General features: G+C 44.0%; 1 protein-coding gene across 1 annotated transcript in view; it reads right to left on the reverse strand.

Annotated features, from left to right (window-relative positions):
* Ptch1 (patched 1) overlaps window positions 1-12,401 on the reverse strand; it is a 66,754-nt gene that overhangs the window by 20,662 nt on the left and 33,691 nt on the right. The window contains exons 18-22 of the mRNA XM_013034938.1: window positions 11,135-11,277; window positions 7,777-7,876; window positions 7,011-7,265; window positions 4,992-5,544; window positions 2,952-4,525 (exon numbers count right to left, since the gene is read on the reverse strand). Coding sequence (XP_012890392.1) covers window positions 4,993-5,544; window positions 7,011-7,265; window positions 7,777-7,876; window positions 11,135-11,277 — 1,050 coding nt within the window. The 3' untranslated portion in view covers window positions 2,952-4,525; window position 4,992. The remainder of the gene's footprint in view (window positions 1-2,951; window positions 4,526-4,991; window positions 5,545-7,010; window positions 7,266-7,776; window positions 7,877-11,134; window positions 11,278-12,401) is intronic.

Genomic DNA, 12,401 nt, shown 5'->3' on the forward strand with positions numbered 1-12,401 from the left:
GTCAAATTAGAGAACCATGGCCACATTCGGCTGGAAGGAATTTAGGGATCATCTCTACTGGTACATCAGAACCACCAGGGCTGCTCATTAAAGCACAGATTCCTGGGCCTCATTCCCAGAGACTCTGATTTAGTAGGTCTGAGGCAGCATTGGATTTCGGCTGTACTAGCAGTCTTCCAAGGCGTGCTGATTCATGGACCACACTTGAGTAACTCTGGCTTTATTCTACCTTGCCTGTAGATGGATTGGCAGGCTTCTTCCTAAGGGCCAAAGAGTAAATCTTTCAGGATCTTCAGAATGGTCAATCTCCATGGCAAATGATACAATTCTGTCATTACAACATGAAAGCAGCCATGGACGTGTATAGAAATGGACCTGGTTGTCTCATGACAAATCCGTACAAAAATAGGAAGCAGCCATGGGCTATAGCGGCTGACCCTACAAGGACTAACTCACCACATGCTTAATAGCAATCCAGATTTTGTCTCTTCTCTTTCCTTCCTTGCTTAGCTTCAAATTACTTAGGGAAGATTTTCTCATATTTTTGGCATTATTTTTTCATATTTGTTCTCCATGACTATTATGAAATCCTATCAATAAGTAAGCACTCAAAAATATTCATATGGTAAGTTATCTGCAATGACACTGTTACTGGGGATTTTTTAATTTGAACTTATTTGTTTCCTCTAATGTATAGCATTACATGAGAAAACTAAGTATATTAAGAAATGAGATGAGGGCTGGGAAGGTAGCTCAGTGGTAGAGCGCTTGCCTTGCATGCATGAGGCCCTGGGTTCGATTCCTCAGCACCACACAAGCAAAAAGAAAAAAGCCAGAAGTGGCGTTGTGGCGTTGTAGAGCACTAGCCTGGAGCTGAAGAGCTGAGGGACAGCGCCCAGGCCCAGAGTTGAGGCCCCACAAGTGGACCCAAAAAAGAAAGAAATGAGGGGCTGGGAAGGTGGTTCAGTGGTAGAGCGCTTGCCTTGCATGCCTGAGGCCCTGGGTTCGATTCCTCAGCACCACATAAGCAAAAAGAAAAAAGCCGGAAGTGGCGCTGTGGCTCAAGTGGTAGCACACTAGCCTTGAGCTGAAGAGCTGAGGGATAGCGCCCAGGCCCAGAGTTCAGGCCCCACGACCGGAACCAAAAAAGAAAAAGAAATAAAGAAATAAAAGAAATGAGGTGAGATCATTGGGATGGATTATTTAGGAACATCTTTAGGTATCCAGCATGGCTTTGATGAAAAAGAAAAAAAAAAAAACACGAGACTATTAGAAAACTGAGTCACTGGCTCACACACGTATCCTAGCTACCCAGGAGGCTGGGCTCTGAGGATCGCAGTTCAAAGCCAGCCTGGGCAAGAAAGTCCATGAGACTCATCTCCAATTAACCACCAAAAAGCCAGAAATGATGCTGTGGCTTAAAGTGGTAGAGCACTAGCTATGAGCACTAGAGCTCAGCAATAGTGCCCAGGCCCTGAGTTCAAGCCCCAGAACAAGTACAAGAAAATGGAAAGTTTGTTTTAGTATGGTCTCTAAGACTTAACTATGTTTGTATTTTAAGGAGAAAAAAAATTCTATCAACAAAGACATAACCAACAAGTTATATTATTTTTTATTCATGTTAGAATTTCTATCAGTGTTTGAACATTAATATTTAGAGAGTTTGTACATTGTCACCTTCCAAGGTTAAAAGGAGAACCACACTAGGTCACAAATGGTAACTAATAAACATTTCACAATCACATGAATAGCCGCTCGCTCTCTCTTAACACTGGTCAGAATTTTCATTTCCTTGCTGTAATTTACAATGGAAAGTGTCCCTACTCATGTCCCAGCAAGATTGCAGACATTATGGAATCATCACATATAAATTCTTTAAAAATATACTTCTGTCAAAAGACTTGACGACTACTATGTACACTACAAAAATAAATTTTCATATAAATAAATTATATGGCATATTTTTATCTTTGTAAATGAAATGACACAAACTCATTTCCACCTGAATTGGCAGAGAATGAGACCCAGTTTGAATATTTCCTTTAAACTCCTTACACTAAAACCTATCATGAGTCCTTAATGTAAATGTTATATACTCTGAACTATTTAACATTAGTAAGCACTCTATACAAATAAAAATTCTGTTCAAAAGTAAAACATAGCTGGAATAGTGTTTCCAATAGAAATAAATCCCTGCATTTTTTGTTATAAACTGGCATGACAAATACTGTAGGAAAACATTCTTATGATACAAAATTAAAATTATAAATATCAGCAAAAACTTTTTTTAAAAATTAAAACATCCAAATGAACAAACAAGACATACAAAATAAAACTTTTAGGGAAGGGTGGGGGGGAGAGAGAGAGAGAGAGAGAGAGAGAGAAAATTTCCTACTAGCTCATGTTTTCCTTGTCCATTGAGACCTATGACGAAAGTTCTATGCTCAACAGAAATGAATAGGCTGCACAGGCCCTCACGTGCCATACAAGCTAGGCTCAGGAAAGAAGTTAGGGGCAGTGAGGGGAACAGCCAGAGCTGCAGGAAAGCCATCTTTAGAATTTTCAATCTCTCTCCTCACCTCAGGAAACAAATTCTCTGAGCAGAGCTGGTGTTAGGTAGGCAGACAGTATGGCTGACAGGCACCAAGACATGAGCAGTGTGGGGTAGAGCTAGGGCCCCTGGCCTATTAATACACACACCTGGCAGCCACAGGTGGCTTCCAATTAGTACCTTACAGTTTTGTGGTGAGTTTTAGGGTCTGAGGTCACTATCCTGCTGGTACTACTGGGGGCCCTTTGCATTAAGGTTTTCCACAGAGGGCACAAGGGAGGAGCAGGAGCAGCCTACGGAGCCCCCCCTCGCAGTAGCTTAGGCTGCTGACACTGACACACACACACACACACACACACACACACACACACGAGCACTGGGTCCTTTCCAGACAGGTTACACACACACACACACACACACACACACACGAGCACTGGGTCCTTTCCAGACAGGTTGGTGGTGCTGATTGGGAGAGGGAGCTGGACAATGCTTCCCTAACATGTGCTAGTCTAAGGTTAGAGGTGAAGGAGTTTCAAACTTCAGAGCAAGAGATGACTCCATATACATTCTGGAGTATAAGTAATTAGCATCCTAACTCTCTTAAAAAAAAAAAGTTGCACTGAAAGATAATGGAGAGGGGAGGAGAGCCACATTTTTAGTCATTTAAAAATGTGCACCTAACATAAATGCACTGCAAATAATCTCAGAACTTGAGTCTGTATCACCTGCCATGTTAGAAGCAAGCTGACCTAGGAATCCTCAACTAGCTGTTCAGTTGAGAGGAAATTTAAATTGTAGGACCTCAAAACGTCCTCTCTTGGCTTACTGAGCCCTGAATGAATGGATTTTTCTACCTCTATTAGGGTCATGGGGTGGGATGCTGTGTGTGTAAGTGCACATGCGCACATAAGTCACATGCAAGGCAGAATACTACACACTTTTCTGGAGTACACTGATTTCCATAGCTTAGCTAGGTCTCCCCACTAGGCATAGTTCCTAATTCTTTTCCTCCAATGAAGACAGTTGGCTCTGCACCCTGAGGTTCCAACATCCAACATAATAATCTATGTGAAGAAACCTATTTTCTCTGAAGCACAATGTGGGTGTTGGGAGGGCAACAAGTGAGGGTGCACCTGGCTTCTCCTGGACCATTTCCAGAGAATAAGGTGGATATTTAGAGATACCCCTCCACCAGCACAGAGCCATAAAGATACTCCAACTCTTCTGGCCTGATGGGATGAGAAGCCACTACAGATTACAGAGAACAAAGAGAAATAAACAAGATAAAACAAAAATCACAATACAGTACATTGGAAAATCCATACATGGTCACATACACACACACACATAACCAAACAACTACCCCTAGAGAAGCCACCAGGATTAACGTGCTTTCTTCATATCTGCTCATTAAACAACAACAATTATCACGCATAGCGTGTTTGAAAGTTAACAGTAACATTTCATACTACCACAGGGTTGTGATATGCAAATTTAAAATATTTTAAAACAAAGAAATCTTTACAAAATAATCCTATTACATAAGCAATATTTGCATAGAATTATACAGGTAAATTATACAATATTTAAGCAGCAGCAACATATGCTGAACATTTAAGACTAAGTTAAGCTTGGTTGTGGCACAGAGATCAATGTACAAATAGGGAGGGGTGCGGTCCCCCACCCAACCCCCAGTGACCTCCCCACTCTGGGGCAGGAGTGGAGAAACCCCAGGTCATTCTATTTTACATTGTTCCCTCGTATATTACATATGTGTACACCTCTTAAATATTTATAGAAATATTTAACAAAATAATACAATTGGTTACAGTAACAATGAACTGCTCTCCAGGGCAGCACACCTTCTCCCTAACTCCAAGCAGCTCTCTTCAAGCAGTTCTGGAAAGAGGTGGGGCAGAGGTGGGGGGGGGGGGGTTCCAATCTTTGGCCTCTTTGCTTCAGATTTTAATCACCCTTTAAAAGAAAACAATGCAGGATGTCATTTTATGGTCACTTAGAGAAAGAATTACGCATTATCATATACAGACAGCCCCCAACTTTGGAACGTTTGACTTAATTTTTTTTTTCTTTAGCATTATGAAGGGATGGCAGGGTGTTAAGTGCAGTACAGGAATTTCCCCCATCATGATGCAATCACACAGTCAGGTGAAAAGTGTTGTGTAGCGGTTATGGCACTGCAGTAACAATGGCAAATAGGTAGGTAAAAGGTGAAGTGGCTATGGTCTTTGTTAAGTTGTACTAATTCTTAAGAGGTTACTTATCAAGGAGGAAGAACCCAGTTTGAAACAGGACTGGAACTCCAAGTGGTGAAAACAGAGCCCAGGTCATTAAAGGTCCCCTGGGAGATGCAGCCTGAGACTGCCAAGGAACTTCTTTATCTGCCCCCATCTCGGTCCCCCGACCCCCGGGCAGCACACACCTCAGTTGGAGCTGCCTCCCCAGCGCCCGTCCTCACACTCCACATCCTGCAGCTCTATGACTTCCACCTTCGAGTCCCTCCTCTCGCATCGGACGTGAAAAGGCACGTGGGGGTCCTCGAACAGCCCAGGGTCAGTATCAGGGTAGTCTTCATAGCCCGGGCAGAGCCCCCCTCGGGGGTTCCGTCCTGGTCCAGAAATGGGTGGGGGGTGCACAGCAACAGTGACAGAAGCGGAAGCTGTCACAGTGGTGATGGGCTGGCAGTAGCTGGGCACAGAGCTGCCCATGGCAGTGGACGCTGGGTTCCGAGGGTTGTGGGAACGGGCTCCCCGGGGGCCCGAGCGGTCCCTGTTGCTAGGGCCAGAATGCCCTTCAGTAGAAATTTCAAAAGCGTCTCTGCGTGGTCTGTAGGGGGGTGGCCGCAAGCCTTCTCTGGAGGTGTCCCTGCGGGGCTGCTGGCCTTGTCGCCCAGGGGGTAGGGACCCTGAGTCCAGGTGGGGTTGCTGTCGAGGGTTTGAGGAGGGTGGGTGATGCCTTGGTTCAGGATGGACCACCTGTACAGGACGAGGGCAGGTTAATATAGGCAGATACACCACGAACCACAGGCTCAGTACATGGCCTCTTCCCCAGTCTTACCCCTCACTTCTTGGCTCTGACCAGGTACCCCCGTCAACCCCAGTGAACCAATGGGGACCTTCCACCCACAGAAGACGAACTCAATCTTTCAGTAACCTCCAGGACGTGGCAAAAGAGGTCTTTATTTGGAACTTCTTTTTAGCCTTGCTCCAGCACAGCTGGCTGGATCCATATGGCTGCTGCCCATAAATGCAGGGCTGTGGTCTGGGAGCATCACAGCTGCTTCCCTCCCACGATCCGCCACCCCACCCTGGTTGTCTAGCTGGAACCTGGGTTCCTTTCTTCTGAAAACTGCTACAAGTTTGGCCCAGGCTGGCCACAAGGCAGGACCCTGGCAGGATGGTCTATACATTGCTGTCATACATGGCATTCATTAAAGTCCCATGGCCATTTGCATCTAGATGGATTAAAATTCCAAAATCCAACACCTCAGTCATACTAGACATTTTAGTAGCCTCCACATGTGGCCAGTGGCTACTGGACTAGAGAGCAGAGTCAGAGTTACCATCATGAAGAAACTTGTATCAGGCAGTGCTGCTCTGTCCGATTGTTAGGAATGTGGTTTCTGGGTCTCTATACAAAGCACAGAGCAGCACAGTGGCCACATCAATCAAAAGGACCGTGACCAACTTCAAAGTCGTTCAGCTTGTACCTATTTTTAGGCTCCCGCTGAACAAAACCAGATTCACACTGCAGCTCAGCAGGCATCGTCACGGGGGGTGAGAGGAGGACAATTTAGGTTATTTGGTTGGCCTCCCTCTCTTTCATGGAAGGGCTGCTCTGGCCTGGGACTGGAATACCCATTTCCTGGAGGGATGGCAGGGGGCCTCAGTGGAGCAACATGAGCCCTGGAACCTTCCTTGGCTTTTGCCTGCTGAGCTCCTGGCCTTGGTGGAGGGCGGGGGGAGGTGAGGCCATCTTGGGGGACACAGTGTAAAGGAAGGGGCTGAGGTTCTTGTGATTGGAGAAAGAGCTCCCAGGATCCTCATGACCTTGTAAAATGAAAGTAGGAACTCAGGGGTATTTCAGAGCTTGAGCTTTGATGCTCCTTCTAGCCACCTGACAGATGAGCTCAGAGACACAGAGCTATGGCAGAGTTTTAGACAATAATCAAAATAATTCTGTACTCAGGAAAACAATGAGTAGAGATGAGAAGGAAGAGAAAAGCCACCTTCTCACAGCAATGAAAACATTATCATTTTTAAGACATAGTTTATAAAGAATCAAATACATTGGTTAACTTTCCTGAAATGGATGGTGTATACTTTCTTGATGCATCTTGTCTGAGTGATTTGCTGTTCAGAGCAGGCAGGGGCTCTCCTAAACCATCCAGCCCATTACCGCTGGTAGAAAGGACCCTCCCCTAGCCCCTGTGATGACTTACAGTGGAACGGGCGAAGACAGGGTTTTCTGTGGCTTCCACGATCACTTGGTGGGCAGGACCCCCCATGCCCTGCTGTGCCTCATAGTGTTGAAGCTCTTCACTGATGCCGGACACTGTTGTCTGAGAACTGTACTCCGAGTCAGAGGAATCTGACCCATTGTTTGTGTGACCCGGGGGAACCGCAAACCGAACAACACTAGGGGGCGGCTCAGGGGAAGGAGTAGGTAGCTGGTTCAGGCCATTGGCTGGAGACACCTATTTAAGAAGATTCCAGATTAAAAGTTTTATTGTCTATTTTCCTGCTGGCCAATCTCAAGGTTCAGAGCAAGGTATTATTCAGGGGTCTCTGCCTGCTACCCCGGGACCTCACATATTATACTGTATTCTCCTCTCTTCTGTCTGCCACCAAAGTGGACTCTGAAGTCCTACAGCTAGAGCAAAAGAATGGCCTGTGCCTTTTCACACAGGAAGGTGAGATGTGCACCCCTCTGTGAAGCCCAGATATTCATCTAGAGCGGAAAACCTTCATTAATATAGATCGAAAAGACTCAGGCTGTCAATTAGTTGATTTGAAGCTGAACAAAGTCTACCACCCCCACCCCCAAAGCAACCAAATTGAAAAGGGCCATGCTTTTATTTCCTTAAAGAGTAAATAAAACTACTGGCAAATATGGAAATACCTAAGTATCTAAATTAATAGTGACACTAGGCAAAACAGCATTTAGTGGCCTGTGGATTAGACATTATGCCCAGAGTAATTACTGACCTCAGGATATGGTCCAAAGAAAGATAAAAGGACAGGAAGCAAAACCAGTCCATTGAGAACACCCAGGATTGTTAGGATTGCCAGGACAGCAAAGAAATACCTTGAAGATAAAAGGAAAACAGGAACCTTCAGAGTGACAAAAGAAAATTATACTACCCTCTGTCTACCCAAATATTGTAACATATCAACACCCAAACCCAACCCATTTGTAACAGTGGTTATAAATCCATAGTTCAAATTCAGCTATAAGACTGTTTTTGTTGTTGTTGTTAGCTTTTTTTGTACCTCAGGAGTTTGAGAATTATATTCCACAGCCCCATAGTGTTAGCTCATAAGGGAAGGAAAAAAAATTAGTTTGTTAATTTGCTAAAATCTCATGGCATGTAATGTTATTTATGAATGTGTTACACAAACACAAAAATATGGAATGTGAACTGAATGGCTGAGCAAACTGAAAGCACAAATACAATGCCGAGGGGCCCCGTTCATGAAAACCCAGCAGAAGCAAACAAATGAAGTGAAGGGTGTAGAATTTAAACAATTTGGCCCAGGAGGAAAAGCAGCCCACTTCTGCAGGCAGCTAATCCACTGTGAAATGCTTCTGCCTCTTACGGCAGAATCTCTAATTAAGTCTCTAGCATATCAGGTAAGGCTTTCCCTGGGCTTTCATTAATCACAACTTTCTGCCTAGAATTCTGTGAGTTCCAGTTTTACCAAATAGCTCCAATTGCAACCTTTTTTAGGACACAGGAACCAGCTTTCTGCAAAGAGAATGCTGCCCATTCTGTGGGAGCCGGGGCATTGTGCTGGGTGAGGGTGCTCCACAATGGCGGGGCTGCTCTGCGGGCCAAGCTTTTGTTGAACAATTTAGCATCTCTGAATACTCTTGTTTTGCGTCAGCCAATTCAAACATAAAGGCTGCAGCACCATGGTAGAAGAGGAAAGTGAACAAGTAGTTCTGCTTTCCCACCATTGAGGGCTAAGGTCTGGGATCCTTCACGAATACCAAGGTAAACCTGTCAGCCAGGGACAGCCTCTGGCGGACACTCTGCACAGCGGGAGGGCTCACACTCCACGCAAGGATGCCTTTCTGGAACTAATGATTTCTAGGGCTTTGATGGAAGTGGGCTGGGGTGGGGGAAGTGAGGCTCAGGATGTTCTGGAAAGAGGGAGGGCAAGATATCTATCTGTTAATGGTCTGCTGGATCATGAAACAGACCAGGCAACCAATGTTGCCATGTCTATATATGTTTCAACATTAGATGAAAGGGGAGAGAATCCCTATAAAAATACAAATACCTCACAGCTATTGTAAACACTAGAAACTTTTGAGCTGCATTAGTTCAGAAAAAAAAAAAGACAAAACCTCAACACCAAGCAGTCAATGTCTTGCTTTAATGTAAACTGCTAGAACTTTCAGTAGAGGCATATATCAGCAGCAGGCATTAAGACATTTGCATCCCATCCATCTAACTGTAGCATAAACAGACCAATTAGATTTCTGACGGCTTTGTGTATACAATGTCTGCTCATTTATTCGAGCTCAGTTTTAGAAAATGAGAAGCCCTTTCTAAGTGCTTGAAACAGGAATCCTGATATCTCTGTGAGGAAACCAGCAGTCTGAACAGAATAAGAGACCTGGGATTCTGCTCTCCAGGCTCTCAGCTGGGTGCTCTAAGTCAGGCCATGTTTTCTTCCTATGGCTCACTCAATATCCCTTGTGAGGTTGACCCACATGAGTTCAGCACACACTCTGTCTCTACTGTTTTGAATTACCTGGGGAACTATCTCTTCCCACTATAGGCCATAAGCCATATAGAAAGGGACAGAGCCCAGGTTTCTTGCTGTTGGACAATATGACACTTGTGAGGTTGGCATTACGTATGTGCTCAATGTGAAAGTAGTTATGCAAAAAAAAAAAAAAAAAGACTATCTGGCATTGGGCTTTTAAAGCATAGAGAGAATACAAATATCTAAGTAACAGTGTATCAAGGAAATGAAAGTCTAAGTCAAATCAATAGCTTTAAACAAGCCAAAACCTTTATCTAACTTAGGCCAACTACCTCAGTATTTGGGCAAATAAGAACTTACACATTGGCCAGTTGACTTATCAACAGACTAGGTTGAGAAGTCTTGCATTCATGGGCCTCATCTGGAAGCTGAGTGGTAAGGCAGGTACTCCTCTCAACCTCCAATGCCATCTGCATGTAAAGAGCCCTAGTGGATTCAGACATACAACATAGACCATGTCCTGGTCCCCAATGAAAGAGTGTTTCTATCTCTTGATTCATTCTAGTCCAAACCACAGGGAGTAAACTAGAAGATTCATTTCAGGAAGGGCGAATCTCTAGGATGCTTGACTGACCAATGGACTATGCTAATAGACTGATGCAAGACTCTTCCTTTCTTTTCCCTGTTTTTAATCAAGGGCCTCACCCATGCTCAGCAAGCACTCTATTACCCTGTAAGAAGCCAACTTGAGCTAAAACTTCTAATTAAAAGGATTTTCTTTTCATCTGAAAACAAGTGGCTTCGGTTTCTCACACACACAAACATACATGTGCACAGGACAAGGCGAACTAGATTAACTGTCCAGATTAAAGTGCCCACACAAACTATCTATTTGTCAGGGTTCTACCTTCCCACAGTTCTAGTTCTGCACTGTATTTTTACTGAGGGATGACTTTACCTCTTCACAAGTAGTAGTATTTTATTCAAGAGTAGCTACCTCCCAAAGCTGTGAAGGCTGTTGAGAGAACATGGTTTCTTTCTCTGCAGGTATCCAACAATTTACTAAAGGAAAACTCACTTTCCTTCTATAAATAAGAAAGGCATGCTTCTTACTTAAATAAATCAACAAGAAATAGTCTGTCTTGAAGTCAACTTAGAAGTACTCAAACTAGGCTGGGATTTCCAATCTGGGCATGTTATCTTAACTTTTTAAGAGAATTGTGAAGATCATTTTAGGCATTTATAAGTTTTCCTTTCTAGTTTTGAAGATGATGACACAAAGCTCCAATGAGGTCATTTATGGGAACCATGTCATCTTTCTGTAGACTTTTCTACCCTGGGACCTTAACAGGTAAGATACTGGGTGACTAACTGGGACAATGGTGATACTTTGTGCTTTGTGCTGAAAAGTCACCTTTGGTGCTAAGTTCTACCCCTTCACCTCTACCTAAGGTCTTCCTATGATGGCTCTGGAACATAGCTTGTACATTTTGTACCTCTTAGCATAAAAGAAAGTTGAGTTACAGTGAAGAGATGCTGCCATCTACCAGATATAGGAGGAAATAAGCAACAACAAAAAATATGAAGAAATTTTTTAAAACAAATCATCTGTCTTGCTCTTACTTACCTGACAATGAAATCAAACTCAGACCCTGCAAGCATCAGTACTCCAAGCAGAGTGGACACGGCACCATCCAAGACAGGGGCGAACATGTGTTCCAGGGCAAGCACAGCCCTGCGATTCTTGTCACCAATGGCTGTCAGAAAGGCCTGTGTAAGGAAAAGGGGTCAGGTGATGAGTCTTGAACCGGACATGGTATAGCCTCAACTTTGCCTTAAGATTTTCCCCATCTTTCCTGAACATACTTCTCAGATTTTACTGTTAATCAGAGGAGCTAGATGAGGCTTAAACATGTTTGTGATATTGGGTCATAGTCTATGTTGAGGTGAATCTTCAGCAAAACCTAGACTATACAAATTGGACACAAATATTTCCTTTCATTCCTAATCACACTCAAAAATCTCACACCACTCACAGAGAAGACTGATAGTTGTGAAAGACAAAATATTATGGCTAATGTTTTAGTTGGACAAGATCTTGTGTTCAACTTGGTCTGGTGGGCAGTGGGTGCTGAATACGCATTTCCCCTTGATTTCATTGAGGTGAGAATTTCTGTCACCGCTTCAAACAAATGTATTTGTGGTATACCTGAGCACCAGGCTGAGTGAGTGTGTGTGTGTGTTCCTAACCATACAGAGTGAGTGTGTGTGTGTGTGTGTGTGTTCCTAACCATACAGAACATCCTGAGCATCCATTATTTTCTCTTCTAAAACTCTGTTCTCAGACTTGAGACATAAGTTGTTACTAAAATGCTTTGTATCATAGTTGAACTGGGTGCCATTGTTTTCTTATCCCATGGCTCACAACTGATGCTTACTGAAATGCAGCAACCTAACAGGAATCTGCCTACTTCTTTGGGGCCTGAACTCTGGGCCTGGATACTTGAGCCACAGTGCCATTTCTGGCTTTTTCTGCTTAGGTGGTATTCAGTTAGCGAACCCAGGTCCTCATGCATTCAAGGCAAGCACTCTACCACTGAGCCATCTTCCCAGCCCCTTCTGCCTACTTCTTAAGGAATTTTAGGAATACATATTTTCTTTTTAAGGTTGTTGTTATAATTACTATTTTGTTGGTTGTGGGGGCTTGAACTCAGGGCCTGTCCCTGAGCAATTTTGCTCAAGGCTACTACTTTATCACTTTGAGCCATAGCTCTACTTCTGGTTTTCTTTTTTTGGGGGGGTCCGGTCGTGGGGCCTGAACTCTGGGCCTGGGCACTGTCCCTCAGCTCTTCAGCTCAAGGCTAGTGCTGTACCACTTGAGCCACAGCGCCACT

The sequence above is a fragment of the Dipodomys ordii genome, unplaced genomic scaffold (genome assembly GCF_000151885.1).
Source record: "Dipodomys ordii isolate 6190 unplaced genomic scaffold, Dord_2.0 Scaffold201, whole genome shotgun sequence".
In the NCBI taxonomy this organism is placed as follows: domain Eukaryota; kingdom Metazoa; phylum Chordata; class Mammalia; order Rodentia; family Heteromyidae; genus Dipodomys; species Dipodomys ordii.